The 20,248-nt window shown below is 37.1% G+C and overlaps 1 protein-coding gene across 2 annotated transcripts in view; it reads right to left on the bottom strand.

Annotated features, from left to right (window-relative positions):
* The window catches only part of SLC17A5 (solute carrier family 17 member 5), a 62,847-nt gene that overhangs the window by 26,217 nt on the left and 16,382 nt on the right, over window positions 1-20,248 (bottom strand). For both annotated transcript variants that reach the window (XM_045184861.3, XM_024576610.3), the window contains exons 2-6: window positions 19,183-19,379; window positions 11,557-11,790; window positions 8,998-9,085; window positions 7,038-7,124; window positions 4,337-4,455 (exon numbers count right to left, since the gene is read on the bottom strand). In XM_045184861.3, coding sequence (XP_045040796.2) covers window positions 4,337-4,455; window positions 7,038-7,124; window positions 8,998-9,085; window positions 11,557-11,790; window positions 19,183-19,379 — 725 coding nt within the window. The remainder of the gene's footprint in view (window positions 1-4,336; window positions 4,456-7,037; window positions 7,125-8,997; window positions 9,086-11,556; window positions 11,791-19,182; window positions 19,380-20,248) is intronic.

Raw genomic sequence — 20,248 nt, forward strand, 5'->3', positions numbered from 1 at the left:
GACATGAACTAAGGGCGTGGGTGTGTCGGGGGGAATGCTGGAGGGTGGGGGGTGCAGAGCAGAGTGGGGATAAAAGGGAGAAAAAATTGGGACAACTATAATAGCATAATCAATAAAATATACTTAGAAAAAAAGAAAAATTTTCTTTTCTCCCAATAAGAACTGTGAGATCAATTTATGGTATTGTATTTCCACATTATAAGTTATGTTCAGGGAAGAAAAATCTTCCTTTATAAAAACATTCAAGTTAAAGATGAATTTTTAAATGTTATTAGGAGAAACTATCCAATATTCAGCAGACACTAAAACAATCCTTCAAGGTTCTAAGGCAGTGATGTCTGAGAGAACTTCCTTCCACAGTGGAAATGTCCTGTGTCTGCATTGCTCAGTGTGGTCACCAGTAGCCGCATGTGGCTATTAAGCCCTTAAAATCTGGCTAGTGCAACAGAGGAACTGAAATTTTAATAAGTTAGTTTAAATGAAAAGTTAATAGCCACATGGGCTAGTGCCTACCATAATGGATGACGCAAGTTTAAGGCAAGACCTTAATAAAGTACAAAACAGCTTTTTCTGATATTCTGGATCTAAAAATTATCTCCTTGCTATTGTTTCTAAAATACCACTGTGATAAATGAAGGGAATTTTTAAATTGCTCAGATTATCTTCCCAGTCAACATTTTGAAAGGAAATTTTCTTTAGATATGTGAATTGTTACAAATTTCTGAAAGAACATCAATGAGGTCTTGAACCTTGTATAGAGAAGGTATCATTAAATCTGTAATAATAGATAGAGCAGCTTTTTTCTATACAAGCTGAAACAAAAAAGGACAAACTACCAAAAATTATTTGCTGTTAAATGTGTTAATTTTCAGAATATAGGAAGGCTAAGGTAATTTAACAAATACTTGAGTGTCTTTAAGTGCAAATTCACAGAAAAATGTTTTCCTGTCGTAAGCAAGTAACAACAAATTGATTTGGAAAAAGTTGCATGAAATAGATGTTCTTAATTTACAACAACAAAATATTCAAACCAAGGACCCCATTTGCTTCATAATGTTGCCAAATTGTATGCTTTTTCTTAAAAGTATAAAGGAGAAGCCAAACAGTTATAATACATGTTGTACTCAGGAATCAATTAAATAAAAGAAAAAAACCAATACCAGATCTCTGGGAAAGAAAACCTCAGTGAAGTGGTAATGTTTTCTCACACTTTATTAAAAAGAGATCTTTAAAACTGAGTAAAAGTTGATGATCTTAAAGCACTCACTAGTACAGAGTTCACTAGTTATAAGCTGGTCTTCTGAGTTTACCCGCCAAGCACCCTGAAGATTTTATTGCTCTTTTTGTAACATTTCTAAATCAGAATTGGAACTGTATATATTCCCATGAATGTAAGATCTACTCATGGTAAGAACGAAATCTCATCTCTGCCTATGATATAGTACTGACTTTTTCTTGGCTTGATGAGTGAGAAAGCATTCTAACCAGAACCCTGCCTATCCCGTGCAGGTGTTCTCTACACACAGCCGTCAGTGTAAGCTCTCTAACATGCAAACCCCATTCTATCACCAGGCTCACAAACAATTCATGGCATCCCAGTGCCTACAGGGTAGTTTAAGCTCTTCAGTGAGACACAGGGGACCCCCCATGGTCTGACTTTCGCCTGCCCCCTATATTTCTTGCAGCTCTTTGCTTTTTGCCAACTGCCGCACTTCCTGGCAGATATCACCCTCTGTCTCTTGTGCCTTTGCTCACACCATATCCCTGGCCTGAAATGCCTGCACATCTCAATCCCCCAATTTGTCTGGCTTCCAACTTCCCTTTCAAGACTGATTGGATATGCTTTTATTAGTGAGAGAGAAAAAGCAACCCCAGGTTGTTGTCACCTGAGCTGGCCAGCTTCCATCAACTAGGTCAGAGTGTTTGACCATTGAACTTGAACAAAGCCACTCTGCAAACATGACGGAATGAGACAAAAAATAAGATCACTCTCTAATCATGTCTGAGCACAGACAAAACCATGAATGCTATAAACCACAAAAAGGAGCAAAAATCTCCTCTCCTGACTAACAGCCTTAGCCCCCACCTTTTAGATAAAAATTAAGATAGCCCTGACCAGTATGGCTCAGTTGGGTATCGTCCAGCAAAGCAAAATTGTTGCCAGTTTGATTCCCTGTCAGGGCACATGCCTGGGTGGCAGGTTCAGTTCCTGGTGGGGGCATGTGCAAGCGGTGTGGGCACGATCAATATTTTTCTCTCACATTGATGTTTCTCTCCCTCTCTTTCTCCCTCACTTCCCCTCTCTCAGAAAATAAATAAATAAAATTTAAAAAATTAAGATAATTATAGAATTGCTACTGCTTTCCAAAAGCACAACAGTAGTGCTGTCTTATGGCCCCGCATCGCGCAGCCTATACTGTATGGAAATTCTGTTTCTTAATGTCTGTCTCCTTTTGAAGATCACAGATCTCACAAGAACCATGTCCTGTTCATTTTCTTTCTGTCATTAATTTTTAAGTCCTCAGTACCTGAAAAAGACCTAGGACATAGTAAGTTCTCAAAAAATGTTTAAAGAATGAATAAAGTACAGCAGATGCTGTGGATCCAAGATTTAATCCTCCTAACTCCTCTTGCTTCTGAATGTTCTACTTTCTGAAGCATATGAAAGAACAAATTAACTTAGGTTTGCCTTTTGGACAGATTTAGAAACACATCAGGTAGAGAAAGCTTTAACAAATAATCTAAAATTAAAAAGTTTTGTAAGTCCATAAAAATAATAATAAAAATAAAGTATTGGAAGAATCTAGTTGTTGGCCATTCATGCTGAGAAAATGTGACAAAACATATCAAGTTTTATGTGGCAAGACTTGTTTACAAGGCATTAAATTCTTTTTATCTGTTTCTTAAGGGAAAAAAGTGGGTAATTCATTTGGTTCACATCACAAAGGCCACCAAGCTCTCAAAGTAACTTTCCTTATTACTTTGCTGATTTCTCTAAGTTTTTGCCAACCTTTAGCAAAGCCCATGAGATACCATGTTTACTAAAAGTTCAGCAGTTTGTGGAGGCATTTGTAGCAAAATTAAAAAACTTAAAAGAAATGTAAATGAGTAAATGTTTAAATACTGCCTGGCTATAGTATATTTAAAAATTGAAAGTATCAATAATAATAACATAATGGGCAATAAAAATTTTAAATGAAATATTTTATAGACTATATATATTTTAATTTTTCCTAATGTTTTCATATTATTCTTTTATTCTCCCAAAAGGCAAATATTTTGTTTCCATGGCTTGAGTATTTACTATATGAAATCATGGCAGACTTTTATTTCTGACTTGCTATTGTGTTTAATAAAATATAAATTTTTTTCTAAAGATGGCAAATAGGTATATATTATATTATGATAATATAATGATTATATTATGTATTATATATTATACAATAATGTGATTCTGTTATATAGCATCATAATATTATATAATTTATTATCATCATATTATATATTATATAATAATAGAATCATATTATATATAATAGAATCATATTGTAATATATAATACTATGATGATGGTAATAAATGTACTGTCCTCATTAAATCACACTCATTTAAAATACAGATAAAAACATATCAATTAGTTTTCTAACAACTAACATTTAAAATGAAGCTATAAGATTCCTTTAATAAATAACACATTTTATTTTCTACTAATTAAGAAGAAAAGACAAACTTAAGATTCACTTGATAATCACGCTAGAACAGCAATTTTAAACTGGTGAGCTGCAGCACAGAGGTGTGGGGCACTGACCTCTTTTCCCTTAGACTGTCAAATAAAAAAATGATAACAGCCAACACAATAGCTGTCTGGTGTGAATGAATCATATTACTGTTTTTTTTTTTAATCAGGTTAGCAAAAAATATATTTTTTGGTGTGTTGCAGAATTTTAGTGATTAGTTTATGTGTGCCATGATGAAAAAGGTTGAAAATCATTGCTCTCAAAGGTTTAAAATGACTTTAAACAGTAATTTTTTCATAGATTTAATCTAGAGAGAATTGGAGTTTCTCAGACAAAACAAACCAATATTTTGTGCGTTTATTTTATTTGCCTGCTCTACTTTGCCTAGTGAGCAATGCACAATAAAAATATCTATTAAAAATGGTATCTCGGGCTTCCAGGCCAGATAGTGGCATAGTCAAAGAAAAAAAATTGGTACCTTAATTCTGAAGAAAAAGAACTTTTAAAAATTATTTTTTATTTTTTTTCTTAAATTTTTATTGTTATTCGATTACAGTTGTATGCTTAAAATTATTTTTTAAATATGCCAAAGTCCATACCTGATTTTTTAATGATGAACGAATGTATTCCTTTTCTTGGTGGGAGATTGTCCTGTGAGTTTCTGGCGTATCACTAACTAACCAGATCCATAAAATGAACCAAATGATTCCAATTATACCTTAAAACAGAAAAATAATAGTTAAGTAAAATTAGAATGTACCAACAGCAACTTTTATATGTCTTGAAAAAACTATGTTAGTATAAACTCAATGTAAATTTGGTTTCAGTTTAGTTTTCATTTCAAGTTCCTCTTATAATTCTTTAATGGGATAGTTGCTATTTGTATTATTTCTTATAAATTTTGAAGAGAACAACTTTTTGACCATATGACTCTGCTTATCAGAGTATACCAGAGAAATCTTTTATTTTTATTTATTTATTTGCAAAAGTTTATTTAGAAAGTCAGAGGTAGAAGAGGTGAGCTATGGAAGAAATGAGCCAGCTGGGTTTTGTGGGCTCAGGAAACAAGTTACAGAGGCCAAAGAGGGGCCCTTGGAGCTTAGGAAACACAAAGGCAGAGAGAATGTGCCTGCGGGGAGGAAATGGGGACAGGGGAAAGGCACGGGGGAGGGGGGGTGCTGCAGAGAGACAGAGCAGGCCCTGGGGAAGCAGGGAGTGGGAAAAGATGTGGGCATGCTCAAGAGAGAGAAGAGCATGCTGACAAATCTTTTAAAATATAAATTTATGCAACCTATTATTTCCACAGGTATGTTGTTGATTGATTTTTTTTTTTTTTGACTGCAGATAGATGTAGTCAATGCATAAAATGTTTTTGTGGTAACCTAATTTATTAAAAACATGTATCATCATTCTAATGAGAAATAAAAGGCCCTAGACAAGATTAGAACTACCAAGGGAAAGCATCTTATTTTGCTTGAGAAGGAATTTTTCAAAATATACATATCTATAATGTCCAACATAGTAATTTTTGTTAGTAAGTACAGTATTTAAGTCATGGATCCAAGAGCAGTTTCTACTGAGATATTCCAAAACTAATATCAGGTCAAAACTTAGCTAGATCATTTTAACCATATCAACTTAAAACACAAGTTATCAGTAGTGTTTTAGAGCTTTGTGGTTTAGGAGATGATTACTTCCGTGAGTTAGAATATACATTTTTAACCAATTATGGGGCTACTGTTACACTATGGATTTTTATTTTATTGATTATGCTATCACAGTTGTCCCAATTTCCCCCCTTCTCCTCTGTCCACCCAGCACCCCCCACTGGCCCAGACATTCCCCACACCATTGTTCATGTCCATGGGTCATATGCATAAGTTCTTTGGTTACTCTGTTTCCTATAATGTACTTTACATCCCCACGGCTATTCTGTAACTACCTGTTTATACTTTTTAACCCCCTCACCTCTTTACCCTTTCCCATACGCCCATCTCCCATCTGGCAACCATAAAAAGCCTCTCCATATCCATGATTCTGTCTCTGTTCTTGTTTGCTTAGTTTATTTTTTAGATTCAACTGTTGATAGAAATGTATTTTTGCCATTTATTGTTCATAGTTTTGATTTTATTCTTTTTCTTAAATAAGTCCCTTTAACATTTCATAGGATAATGGTTTGGTGATAATGAACTCTTTGTTTTTTCTTGTCTGGGAAGCTCTTTATCTGCCTTTTGATTCTGAATGATAGCTTTGCTAAGTAGAGCAATCTTGGCTGGAGGTCCCTGCTTTACATGACTTTGAATATTTCTTGCCAATCCCTTCTAGCCTGCAAAGTTTCTTCTCAGAAATCAGCTGACAGTCTTATGTGAACTCCCCTGTAGGTAACAAACTGCTATTCTTTTGCTGCTTTTGAGATTCTCTCTTTATCTTTAAACTTTGGCATTTTAATTATGATGTGTCTGGAGTGGGTGTCTTTGCATCCATCTTGTTTGGGATTGTCTGTGCTTCCTGGACTTGTATGTGTATTTCCTTCAATAAATTAGGGAAGTTTTCTTTCATTATTTTTTCAAATAGATTTCCAATTTCTCACTCTTTCTATTCACCTTCTGGTATTCCTTCTGATATGAATATTGGACCTCTTGAAGTTGTCCCAGAGGCTGCTTACACTATCCTGCCAGTTCTGTAGCTCTCTGGGGCAGGGTTCAGAAAAGGGACAATGGCTTCTGCCTGCCTTTCTGTCTGGGAGAAAGCTGTTCCCCAGCTCTCATCTTGATGCCAGACATTTCAGTTCCTCCTTGTATGGCACTTGTGACTTCTGAGCTGCTACCCCAGTGCTGGAGCTCAGAGGGGGTGAGTCTGAGTAAGTTTGTGTGTTGGCTCTTTATGAGGAATTGCTTGGGACTCCAGAAGTTTCTTCCACCAACTCAATCCCTGGTGGTTTTTGCAGCCAGAAGTTATGGAGACTTATCTTCCTGGCACTGGAACCTGGGCTGGAGGGCCTGGTGTGGGGCTGGGACTCCTCACTCATGGGATATCCCTCCCAAATATTTAACCATCACACATGGATGTGGGACCAGCCCATTCATATCTCTGTCCCTCCTACCAATCTGGGTGGATGTGGTTTATTTAATTCTATAGTTGTTGAACTTCCATTCAACTTGATTTCTGACAGTTATGAGTGATGGTTGTTCTATAATTTAGTTGTAAGTCTGATGTGGTTGTGTGAGGAGACAAGTCATATTTACTTATGCTCTGGATTTGTTACACTATAATTAAGGTTAAAATTTTCAATCAACTTACCAAAAAAGTAGAAGACATAAGTCCAATTCATATAGAAGCAAATTATTCCAGAAAGAGGAAGAGAAATTACTGTCCCAAGCTGTGCTCCTACAACAACAACAAAGACTTTGTAAACTCTTCAGAGAGATGAATAGAGGGACAAGTTACAGCTTAAGGAAGATGGGTAACAAATAATGGAGAAGAGAAGGAATGATTCAGATCCTACAAGAACTGAATTAGTCACATGTAAAATACAAACCACCCATTTTCTTAAGGAATCATTTACTAGAAAACCCACAACATGTAAAATGTGTGTGTTAATATGTAGTTCCATTAACAACTACATAGCTATCGATGAATTAGAAGGCATCAATCAATATAAGACGTAATAAATGCCACATGTGTTAGAAATTCAGGTATCTGGGGTTCAAAGATGGTTTCTAAGGCTGATAAACATGACCTAGAGTAGAATGCTTGATGAAATAAGAATAAAACTTTTAATAATATAATTTCCCCAAAATATATTAGGAGCAATTATTTCAGAAAATAAATAATAAAATTCAATTTAACCACCAAACACAAGACATCTTAGTTGGTATGGTGGAGCTAAAATAATCAGATATTGTTTTTTGGCTCAAGTTTTGGTCTTACTATCACATTTTAGAAAGTGTTAAGTGTCACAGAGCAATAAGAATTTTCAAATATGAGACAGATTTCCTCTGACTTTCAGAGGTCAGGAAAAGATGTAAGAAGCAGCAATGGACTTTGAAAAGACAGGTAAGAAGATACAGAGGGAGCTGTAACAGGATGAGTAAAGGAATGGAAGCAGGAAAGCAGAGAGTAGGTTTGGGAACTTCATTTAGGTAAAGGAAGGAATAGGAGATAAGAGCTGGAAAAATAAATCAAATGGTTACTGAATGCCAGGTACTATGTGCCAAGGTGTAGGCTAGCTGAAATGAAGTGGTGAAGAATGTAAAGAATGTTGACAACTGGTTTGGGTTTAGATTGTTCAATAGGAAAAGGGGAACAAGAGATAGTACCTCATCTCGAACTTATCATCAGATTTCTCATGTCAATCTCTACACAGCTGCAAGAATCATCTTAAAATATAAATTGGTTTATGTGTCTCTGTGGATTAAAAACTTCTGATGTCTCCCCATTCTATTTTGAATAAAATAATCCTCATTCTTTCCTGTAGTTTGTAAGACCTGATGTTATCTGGCTCTTGTCTATTTCTCTAAGCTCTTATGCCGTATTTCTTTTATTCATTATGTTTTAGCCACCTATAGTTTTTTCATTTCTTTGAACCCTTATGTATTTCTTGCCTGAGAGCCCTTGTGCATGCTACTCTGATTGGCTGGAATGCTCTTTGCATGACTAGTTCATTCTTATCCTTTAAATTTTAGCTAATAAGGCACCACAGAGAGGCCTTTCTAAACCACTGTGTGAAAGCAGTGAGGTCAACAGTTTCAATTCAGTTAATGTAAGAGAGGCTAGAGTTCTTGTGTAATCTGGTAAACTTATAATTCATATATAAAGCTCATGCTGTCTCACTTATAGATCAAAATGATGGCAAATGCATAGAAAAAAGATATATGAAGAGAAGGGCTAAGAGTCATGTTACATGAATTAGACAATAAAATTAGAAATCACAATTTAAAAGGACAAGTGTTCAATTTTCCAGCCATTGTATTTTTTAAATAAAGCATAGCATTCTCTATACCAACATCTGAAAAGTCAACATTTTTTAAAATAAATGATGGCAGATGAAGAAAATGGCCTTGGTTAATAAAGTCACATTGCTATATACAGTTGAGCCAAATAAAAAAATATTAATAATTAAGTTATACCCCAAAACTTAATTTTTCCCCAAAGGAGGCATCTCACAGTGTATGATTCTGGAGTAGAGACACTTTTTCTCCAAGGTTGATATGTACATAACAAGTGACAGCAGACATTTTTATAAGAACAGTTATCTTACCTGCATATGAAATACTAAGAAGCTTGCTTCTTTCAAGAGGGGGAGCCCAAGAAGACCACATGGCATGCATGGCTGGAAATGTAACCCCCTGAGGAGGGAAAAAGTATATTTCTGATGAAATATAAGGTAGTTTTATTAATGTTTTAAATTGAATTGAATTTTATTGCAAGAGAAATTTCTGGATAAAGATCAAACTAGAATCAGGTTCCATGAAGTAAGATGTCTTCACAATGTTGAGTGAAAATACTTTATAATGAAGTGCTTTCACAATCTGAACAAAGACTTGTGGATTCTGTCAGCTGGTGTGAAGACTAAGGTAAGGGTTACAACAGATCTAAAAGAATGTACTGAATGATGACATAAAGTATTCTTCTAAAGGTTAATTTTACTCATTCACTTTATTAATGATCTGAATGAAATGGGAATGTTACCAATATGTAACTTTGAAAAATACTGAGCTAATACTGTGGGATACTGGGAGAAATTCAAATTGATCTTAATTGACAGGAAAAATGGTCTGGAAAAAAAATGAATTCAATCACAGTATTTATAGTCTTTCTTTTTTCCTTTCTGGGGATAAGTAGTCTAGTAAATGTCAATTATGATATGGAAAGGTAATGGAGCAGTGGAGGCCGGGAGGCTCACAGAAAGTTGGGAGAGGAGGAAATGCTACAGGACAATGGGCGCGAATAGGTTTTGGTAGATTCAAAGCAGTGTGGGTTCACAGCTCTCCTTTGTCACTCTAACTGTGTAGCCTCAGTGATTCTCCTTCAACTTCAGGTTCTTTGCATGTAAAACAGGGATAAAACTCCCTATCTTGCATGATTGTTGTAAAAATAAATGGCAGCTAGTCCTACTATTAATGGAGAGAATACACACTTTAATACTTTGTGCTTTCTGCTGATTCTGTCCAAAAGAAAAAGAAAGAAAGAAGTACCAGTAGAAGCAAAAATGATTTAGGCAGCATTCCAAATTGGTAAGAATCTGTATCATTGAGCAACAGGAGTCATTATAGAATAAATATTTAGATGTTTGGAAATGTCCACAGGGATTATGAAAACTTTTATTATACAACTTAGGGACAATGTAGGTATATTTACAGTGAATCAGATGCTAGGGATGAAAGATGCTGACCTAAGTTTATGAATGAGGAAATGCACATGTGATACATATTGGAGGAATAAAGAAAGATGAACGAACATAAGAACACAACTTAAATTCTATTCAGAAATAAAGCAGGCACTTGAGATGTAGAAGTAATTCAATCAATATACTATAATGCTAAATTAGTGGTATAAATAGACAGTATGCTAAAATATGGAAATATATGCAGCAAGGAGATTCAATATTTGGAACAGAGAAAATACACTACAATTAAGTATAACTAACTCAGTAAGGAGAAGAGAAACCAGGTGATATGGGGGCATTTTTTATTGTCAAGTGGGATTTATTTAGTACATCTCTATTTAATAAGGACAAAATGAGAATCCTTCCATGACTGATCAAAGCTTAAATTTAAACAGCACTTGGAAATATCCAAAGTATTCTAGCAATCATTATCCAACTTGAGCTGTGACTAAATATGGGGCAGGTATTTTAGTCGCAACTTTAAAAAATGATGGAACTGAGGCCTAGCGATTAGGACTTACCGAATGCTTTCTCAGTGAAGCTGTTATTCAAACTCTGCTTTTATGACTCCAGTTAGTGGCTTTCCAACATAGCATAATACATCACTACCTAAAATAACCTTCATGCTCTACACCAAACCCAGAGGCCACTATGTTGCTTGGGTTAAAAAAATGTTAAGAGAGAGCAAACTACATCTATGCCTCAGTTTCACAGGTAGAAGTGGAATTTAGAAACAAAAGGAGATCATTATTTAAAGATAAAGGTACATATGATGAAATGCAAAGGAGAAGTGGAAAGGAAAAAAATACAAGGAATTACAATTTTTAAAAATGATAAAAGTGTTAGGAGGGGAGAAAAAGAAGACATAAAATTAACTGTAACAATTCTAAAAGCAACAAAAAGACCAGAAGAATCACAGAACCAAAGAAAGTTATATAAAATGATAATCTGTCTCTAAATTAGAGGACCAGAAAAAAAAGAACAAACGATAAAGAGGAAGTTCTTCCAATAGCAACAAATTTAAAAGAAAAGATAATTCAATAATCTACTGTATAACATGTGTTTTAGATTTTGTGCAATCAATGGCACAGCAGAGATAAACTGTGGCAAAAGTTCAGGAGGTCTGTCCTAACTGTTTTAATAGTGTTTTGTTTTCTTATCTCCTATAATAAGAGAGTAGGGAGAGCTGTGGAATGTCTCCTGGAAAATGTTTTCTCTACTCTTTGAATAAAGCTGTCAATTTCAGGGGGCTCCCACTCCAGACTACTGACCACTAAAGAAATCTACTCAGGTTACCTTCTGGTTAAAAAAATAAATCCCTATAATCTCCCAGTATCAATTTTTGGTTCATGTTCATACCGAAGAGTGATATCTTTAAGAAGACAAGAGAGCGATATAGGGTAAGAAGAAAACAGAAGACAAGAAAATTACCTCTCCTAGTCCTTCTAGTGCTCTGAGCACAATGAGCGCTCCAACTCCGAAATCTGCAGCAATGGGAGTAAACAGGGTGAAGACAGCAGTGCCAAGGATCCCAAATCCTAGCAGTAGTTTCCCCCCCACTTTGCTGGCAACATATCCTCCAGGGATCTGTGTGATGATGTAGCCATAAAAAAAAGAACCGAGAATCCATCCTTGAGTTTCTGCATCCCACTGGTACTTTTTACCCTACAAAGGGTAGAAGGGGAAAAAAAAGCCAACCTTTTAAGACCTTGATTAAACAGCTCCTTTATCTTACTGGTGTGTAAGTATATAAAAATGTACAACAATTCTGAACCACTGTTTTAGACTGAAGAACACACAACTTTCTACAAGGTGGGTTGAGTCACCATGACACAGACATGCAGTCTCTAGAAGTGAATGGAAAGTAACTGAAAATCAAAAACTACACAAAGGCTTGCTACTTTATGAAACTAGACTGCAGGATGAGTTGCAGAGGCTTTGTAATGACCATGACCAGGAAGGCTCAAAACAGAGGCACAGGTTTAATGCAGAAAGCTACTAAGTAGGAGGATGCTGTAGTGGCCCGGTCATGCTTTGAGGCCAGGCCTGGGTTCCAGGCTAGCTCTATTACTCACAGGACTTATATTCTGGGAAAATTAGATGAAAAAGGCATGTAAAATAAGGTCTGACACATACTAGTGTTCACTTAATGTTGATTATTAGATAAATATAGATCATTACTATCTCTGCATTTCAGACCAAGCATTTGAATGAGCATATACAACAATACAAAGGAGCAAGAATTTAAACCAAGCCACAAACTTCATGTGACTAGAAAATGTCTTTTAACTAGCAGCAGCACATAGTAAGGTAATAATGAACATTTAGTAACTGATCTGAGTATCTGACGTCTTTGATACATGTAGCTGTATAACAGAGCCAACTTGTCAAGAACCACTTGAGGATTTCTTTTTAGTAAGGCTGATGAAGATAAGTAGCTAGAGCAACAAAAGCACTTGCCAAAGGGAAAGATACAAAGCAAATCCCTAATTATCCTTGTTTATGGTGCCAATCTGTAGCTTATTTGTACAATTCTAGAGCTTTAGTTATACAGTTATACATCATAGGTAGGAGTGGTGAAAGTGGGTGATATGTACCCAAATATGTATTTACCAACATTATTCAAGTCAAATACAAAGATTTTTGATGTCATTATTTTGTACATGTGCTTGTTTGGGCAGAAAAACCTCTTCCCTGCTTGAATGCTCTTGTTTGTAAATGGCAGAGGAGACTCACCCAAGTGTGATCTGACTCCTTTGTGAGCACTGAAAATGGATGAAAATATACTCATAAAAAAGGACACCAGGCTTTTCTCCCTGTACTGTCTCCCTGTGTGGTAAGCAAAATAAAATACAGTCACGTGTCACTTAATGACATTTCAGTCAATAATGGAACACATATAGGATAGTCGTCTCCTAAGATTATGACGGAGCTGAAAAATTCCCATCAGCTAGTGACACTGTAGTACATCACATTACACAAACACTTAGCATCGTGTTGCAATTGCCTATAGCATTTAACACAGTAACACGCTGTATAGGTTATAGCCTAGGAGCTGCAGGGAGAATTCGCCACCCCCAAATATTTCTATTTAGCATAAGGATTATTTTAGGATGTTTATATTGTATATAAACAGCAGAACTTCAGGGAGAAGCTCTGAAAACCAAGTAGAAGTCACCCTTTTAAAAGACACTTAGATCTGTAAGATCTGTTATTTGAAAGGATGTTTTCTTCTCTATACCTGGAAGGTGGGGATGACCTGATCTCTAAAAGCTCTAATCACTGAAAAAGAAAATGACTTAAATCTCCACAACAAACTTACTCTTGTTTACTGAGCTTTTCCTTTTATTCTGACAAACAAGAAAACTTTCTACACGGTAGTTGAGCCACCACGATCAGACTTGCAGTTTCTAGAAGTAAATGGAAAATAACTGACTTCCCAGGCCCCCAACATCTTCTTTTGTCTTCATCTGAAGGTGGTATTTAAGGTGGTAGCTTCAGACATTTCGGCAAGTAACTCAGTTTTCCTGGGTCTCTCCCACGTATAAAGGAAGCATACACGCTACTAAACTTCTGTTTTCTCCTGTTAATCTGTATGTTATTACAGGGATGTCTAGCCAAGAACCCATAAAGGTGGCGAGAAAATTACTTTTCCTCCCCTACACTGCAGTAGCCATATAGCTCAGGTGTGTATTAGGCTATACTGTCTAGATTTGTGTAAGTGCACTCTGATGTTCACACAATGGCAGAATTGCTAATGATGCATTTCTCAGAATGAATCCTTGTCATTAAGTGGCACATGACTGTATTTAAAGTGTTTAAAACTCAATTCTGAACAAATGATGAACACACACGTCAATTCTACTATAACATGAGGCAGGCAAAATGACTTAAGTAACTTAGGTTTAGGCATGTATACATTTGGGAAGAATGTCCTAAGAATGTCCTAAGAAATTGCTCTGACCTTATTTTTCACTCTGCAGTTGAGATTATCTAAGCTCTCCTGAAAGAGTAGCCTTATAAGTAAAACACTTGTTAAGTAATAGTCTTACAAAAGCTATTCAGCAACATCTTAAACAATCAAACTTTCTGGTGCGAGGGAAGAAATTTTCTCCTACCCTCCTAGGTTCTTTGGCCAGTCTAATAATTCGATGTACATGGAAAGATTAACAAGAGAAAATAACCAAATTTAATTATGCATGTGTGGGAATCTACATACATGAGAGAGTCAGAGACCCCACATACCTGAGAGGTTCAGAAACAGACAGGGAAAATGAGGTATATGTGACCTTCTGAACTAAAGATAAGGTAAGGCACCTAGGGGGAGGAAAGTTACTGCAGAACGATTAGAAGAGCAGATGTTCCGTAATTAGATGTCTGCCCTGGTTATTTCTGGTAATAACTCATTCTAGGCAAAGGCCCCTAATTTAAATTCTTTAAGGGAGAGGTAAAAGTTTCTCACAAGATGCAACTCAAAATAATTTACACGCAAAAATGGTGCATCTTGGGATGGCCCGTTCTGAATCCCTTCAGTCCTGCCTTTGAAACTTCCTGAGAAGTTACACATTCTAGAAGCTGAGTTGATAGATTGTTCCATATCTCATTAAACTAGTCTCCCAGTCTTTCAGTTTAATTACATGGTTTTATCTAATTTCAGAAGCCAGTGATACAGGTGGGTTTCAAAGTTAGGCCTATGTGCAAACAATCAGGTATTTAAGAGGTATCCTTATGGAAACAAAAGAAAAACTATAGCTAATGATCGAGCAGACTATAATCCCAGTTTCTGAGTTCTGAAGGCAGGCAGTCAAGAAGAGTTCTAGATGTCTGGCTCAAATCATTATCAGATGGAGTGAAGGCAGCCAGTGACAATTTGATAGGTTTTTCCTGGGTTGAGGTTTGAATGTGTCTGGTGATCTTCTGCAATAGGCACAACCATATATAAGCTGTTGTGGGGATTTCTCTGAAGTTTACATCCAGTTGCCCAACTTCAGCTCTCATGGCTTTGGGAAAAAGGGCAGTTTTACTTCTCAACGGTCCCAAGTCACAGGTCTTTGAATTGCTTCCACAGTTGCATTTCTGGTTTTGCAGATTTGTAAGAAGATGAGGACAGTTATTCACTCTTTTTTAAAATTATATTTTATTATTTATGCTATTACAGTTGTCCCATTTTTTTCACCCCCTCTAACTCCTCAACACCCCCCCCCCCCCCAACTCCTTCAGGCAATCCCCACACTGTTCTCCATGTCCATGGGTCATGCATGTATGTTCTTTGGCTACTCTTTTCCCTATGCTGTATTTTGCAGCTCCATGACTATTTTGTAACAACCAATTTGTACTTCTTAATCCCTTCACCTTTTTCGCCCATTCCCCCAACACCATCACATCTAGCAACCATTAAAATGTTCTTTGTATTTATGATTGCTTCTGTTCTGCTTATTTTCTTTTTTAGAATGAGTTGTTGATAGATATGTATTTATTGCCATTTTAGTGTTTTCTGGTCATCTTCTTCTTAAGGAAGATCCTTAAACATCTCATGTGATTCTAGTTTGGTGGTGATGAACTCCTTTAGCTTTTTCTTGTCTGGGAAGCTCTTTATCTGCCATGCAATTCTAAATGATGGCTTTGCTGGATAGAGTAATCTTGGTTTTAGGTCCTTGCCTTTCATCACTTTGAGTATTTCTGGCCAATCCCTTCTAGTCTGCAAAGTTTATTTTGAGAAATCAGCTGACAAGTCTTATGATGTGTCTTGGTGTGTGCCTCTTAGGGTTCATCTTGTTTGAGACTCTCTGTGCTTCTTGGACTTGTATAAAACACCAAATTTAGGGAAGTTTTCTGTCATTTTTTCAAATAGGTTTCCAACTTCTTGCTCTCTCTCTCCTCCCAGCACCCCCATGATGTTAATGTTGGTATGCTTGAAGTTGTCCCAAACACTGTTTTGGGACAACTACCATCATTTTTTGATTGTTTTTCTTTCTTGCTGTTCTGATTGGTTTTTTTTTTGCTTCCTTATATTCTGATTTTTGGCTCCATTCACTGCACTGTTGAGTCCCTGAAAATGGTTCTTTATGTCAATTAGTGTATCCTTTGTTTCTGATTGGATCTTTTTATGCTGTTGAGGTCCTCACTAAGTTCCTTGAGCATCCTTAAGTGTGTTTTGAACTCTTCATCTAGTAGATTCCTTGTCTCCATTTTGTTTAGTTCTTTTTCTGGAGTTTTGATCTGCTTTTTCATTTGGGCCATGTTTCTTTTTCTCCTCATTTTGGCAGGCTCCTGTGTTTGTTTATATGTATTAGGTAGAGCTGCTACATCTCCCAGGCTTGATAGAGTGGCCTATTGTAGTAGATATTCTGTAGGGTCCAGTGGCACAACCTCCACTATTACCCATGCTGGGTACTCAAGGTGTGCCTACTGTGTGAATTGTGTACATCCTTCTGTTGTAGTTGAGCCTTGATTGCTGTTGGGACATCCAAGGTCAGCCACTGAATGTGTTCTGTCCGTGGTCACACAGCATTATCTACAAAGCAATCTGCAGATGGCTCCTACTTGTGCTGGGCTTGGGGTGCCCAGGAGAGGCCCAGCTGTGAACCATGGCTAGCTGCTGCTACTGCTGGGCTTGGAGCCACTTAGTGAGCGGTATGGGGCTTGCTGAAGCCAGGTGCTAGTTGGTTGAAAGAATTTAGGAAACTGTGAAGCAGGAGCTAAGATAAGCCATTCATATGGAAAAGCCACTGGAAACAGGTCGGGTGGGCCCAAAAGTTGGCTGGGGCAGGGCCAACTTTTTGGGAATCGCCAGGTTGGGGCAAACAGTGTGAGCCAGGTCAATGGAGTCTCAGATATGGTCCTGCTGGCTCTGTGACTCCATGTGAGGAGGGACAATGGCCTCTGCCAGTACTTCTGTCTGGGAGAAAGCTGCCCCCCCCTGCCACCCCTGCAGCTCTAGCCCTTATGCCTGATGCTGGACAATTCAGTTTCTCCCCACATGTGTCTCTGATGTCTTTTGATCTACTGCCCCCCTGCTGGAATTCCGAGGGAGTGAGTCCAAGTAAATTTGTGCATGGGCCCTTTAAGAGGAACTGCCTGAGACTCCAGCAGTTTATGTCTCCCACAGCCTCAATCCCTACTGTTTTTTGCAGCCAGAAGTTATGGGGACTTCTCTTGCTGGCACTGGAACCCTGGGCTGGGGAGCCTAATGTGGGGCTGGGACCCCTTGCTCCTGAGATATCCCTCCTGCTTTTTAATCTGCCACATATGGGTGTGGGACCAACCTATTCCACATCTCTGCCACTTCTATCAGTCTCAATGTGGTTTCTTCCTTAATTCTGTAGTTGGTTTCTTCTTTAATTCCATAGTTGTAGGACTTCCATTCAGCTCGATTTCTGATGGCTTTGAATGATGCTGGTTCTATAGTTTGGTTGTAATTTTGGTGTGGTTGTTTGTTTGAGGAGGTGACCATGTTTAATTATGCCACCATGTTTACTGTAAATCAGGGTGGTTATTCTCAACTCTTCAAGGAATTGTGATGTAATTTAAGTGAAAACTTTGTCTTCCTAATTTGCGTCTTTCGCTCTGAGTATATATTTTTATTTTAGCTTAGGACTTTTTTTTTTTTAAGTTTCTGTCAGGTTTCAGCTGGAACAAACAGTAAATATTTCTGGCAGTAATAAACAATACATGGACTTGCAGGTGTTCAGACAGCCCCCCCCCCCCCCAAATGTGACCCTTTGGAATGTGAATTATTTTCAGCTGAAGACAGTTAAGACCCTGCAGGCTCCTGAGAAACTTTACGTCTTCCTGAAAGAACTAGGGGACTTGCCCATAATAAGAGTTGCCACCAGAAATAACGTTTTATGAGCAGAGCAAATTTCTAATTTCTAAATATCTGCTCTTCTTAGAGCCCTGCAATGATGTTTTGAACCCCCCAGGGCACCTCACCTCATCCTTAGCTCAGAGTGCTGCATATACCGCATTTTAACTTTCTATTTCTGAACCTCTCACATGTGTAAGGTCTCTCACTCTCTTATATACGCGGGATTCCCATGTGTATGTATGTTTTAAATATTGTTATTTTCTCTTGTTAACCTGTCTTATGTCTATTTGGTTATTAGGTCAGCCTAAAGAACCAGGAGGGTAAAGTTCTTCCTTCCCCACAGACTGAAGAGGATGCACAAGTCATTGCCTTGCAGAGTCATTCCCTCTGACAGCCAAAAGAAAGAACTGACAGCTTGCATGTCCCAGGCAGGCAGAAAGCCTCCCCAATCCCTTAGGACATAGGTAATGGCTATTCTTAGGGAAAAAAGGATGAATAACCAATTGGTCTGGATTTGGGAAGGAAGGAACAACGTGAAATTTTATTTCCCTCTCTCACTGGGCTCATGAGGTAAATCATTTACAAAAACTTCTGAGCATCCTCTCTGAGTTTAAGAATTCTAGGTACCTTTCATCTCTTTAATTTTTCATTAGCTCTTTCCAGCAATCATTCAATGAATACATAACATAGGGCATTCCGAGCTAAAGGTGAGGGGAGGCACCTTTGAGCTTCACAGGAGAAGAAGGCCACTGAAGAAGGATAGAGCAGGTGTTCAGTAATTAGAAGTTTGCCCTCCCCTACAGACAGGTCATAAAAAGTTACTTCTGGTGATAACTCTTATTATGAACAAGGCCCCTAATTTAAATTTTTTAAGGGAGAAGTAAAAGTTTCTCATGAGCTCACAGGGTCACGACTACCTTCAGCTCAAAATAATTCACATGCCAAAGTAGCACATCTTGGGGAGGCCTATTCTGAACCCCTTCACTGGAAGGTCAAACAGGTTTTTCCAAATTTTCTTCAAGGATGGTATGTTTATAGAGGACATGGACAAACAACTTTTCAGACAGCACAGCAGCAATAGCTAGAGTTATAAGTTACTGTCCAACCCGTTCCTGGGAAGACACAAAACAAAGTGAGTCAGAATTTACATGAAGTGTTCTTGGTTTTTATAGGATGAAGAAAGATCTTTCAGTATGTTTACCTGGCTTTATTTTAGGATTAAGATTGTTCGCTTAAAAAACAGAACTTACCGTTTGATTATGAAGAACCTGATTGGAAGCAGAATGCTCTGCACACTCCTTAGAAGTTCTATTATTTGCTGAAGTTGTATTTGAATCTACCATATCCACTAATGCGACACTCAGATTCACACGTAATGCATAGAGAACGAAGAAACCAAAAAAGGCCAAAACTGCTAAGTTGTAACGAACAGAGCAGCATACTGGAGCTGAAATAAAGATTGGGGAAAAACTTTCATTAAAAGAAAAACTTAGATGATTTTGTCTAAATTACTCAAAATGTTAATTTTGGAATGTACACAAATTATTAAATCATGAATATTTTTCTGAGACTATTATCAGATTAAGCATATCTAAACACATTTGTTAAAAATAATTTGTTCCTGGTATCTGTGGTTTTGATAAACATTCAACACATGAGAGTTTGCACTGTAAGAGTTTCTTAAAACATGGAGGCAATAGCTTTATCAACTTTTCTCAGAAAAATTTCTAGTCCAGAGTCAATACTGAACCCCTACTTCCTGTTGGCTGGTACAAATATAAGAAAAATAAGTAAGGGGGTTTAATGGCATCACTATTTCCGAAAAAATATCTAAAACATAGCCAATAAGCCCTCGAGTACTCATTACACTGTAGCATGTATGCTACTGACTACAGATTAGTAGCCATCGCATAGTAAATGTAGCACAGCACAAAATATTTACTGCCAATTTCACGCTAGGGTGCGGAACCCTTCTTGATAAATTTCTTACCTTGAAACATATCCTTAGAAGCTGCGATTGAATCAAAAGCCATGATTAATACTTAAGGCTCTCCTAAACTAAATGTATTTAAGAATCCAGAAGCAAATTTGCAGAATCTATGACAGTTGCTGCATCTGTGACAGTGGCTCAGCTGACCATGCTTGAAAGGCCCATAGCAAAAAGGGAAATAAGTGCATGTACCACAGTGATTAAAGAAAAAAAAAGGAGCCAGTGAAAGAAGGATCATGTGAGAGGAGTCTGACCTATTTTTAACTCCAGTGGTAGGCTTATGCACTATTTTCTCTTTTTTCTTCCTTAATTGAGTTGCATAATGG

Source organism: Desmodus rotundus, chromosome 11, assembly GCF_022682495.2.
Source record: "Desmodus rotundus isolate HL8 chromosome 11, HLdesRot8A.1, whole genome shotgun sequence".
In the NCBI taxonomy this organism is placed as follows: Eukaryota; Metazoa; Chordata; class Mammalia; order Chiroptera; family Phyllostomidae; genus Desmodus; species Desmodus rotundus.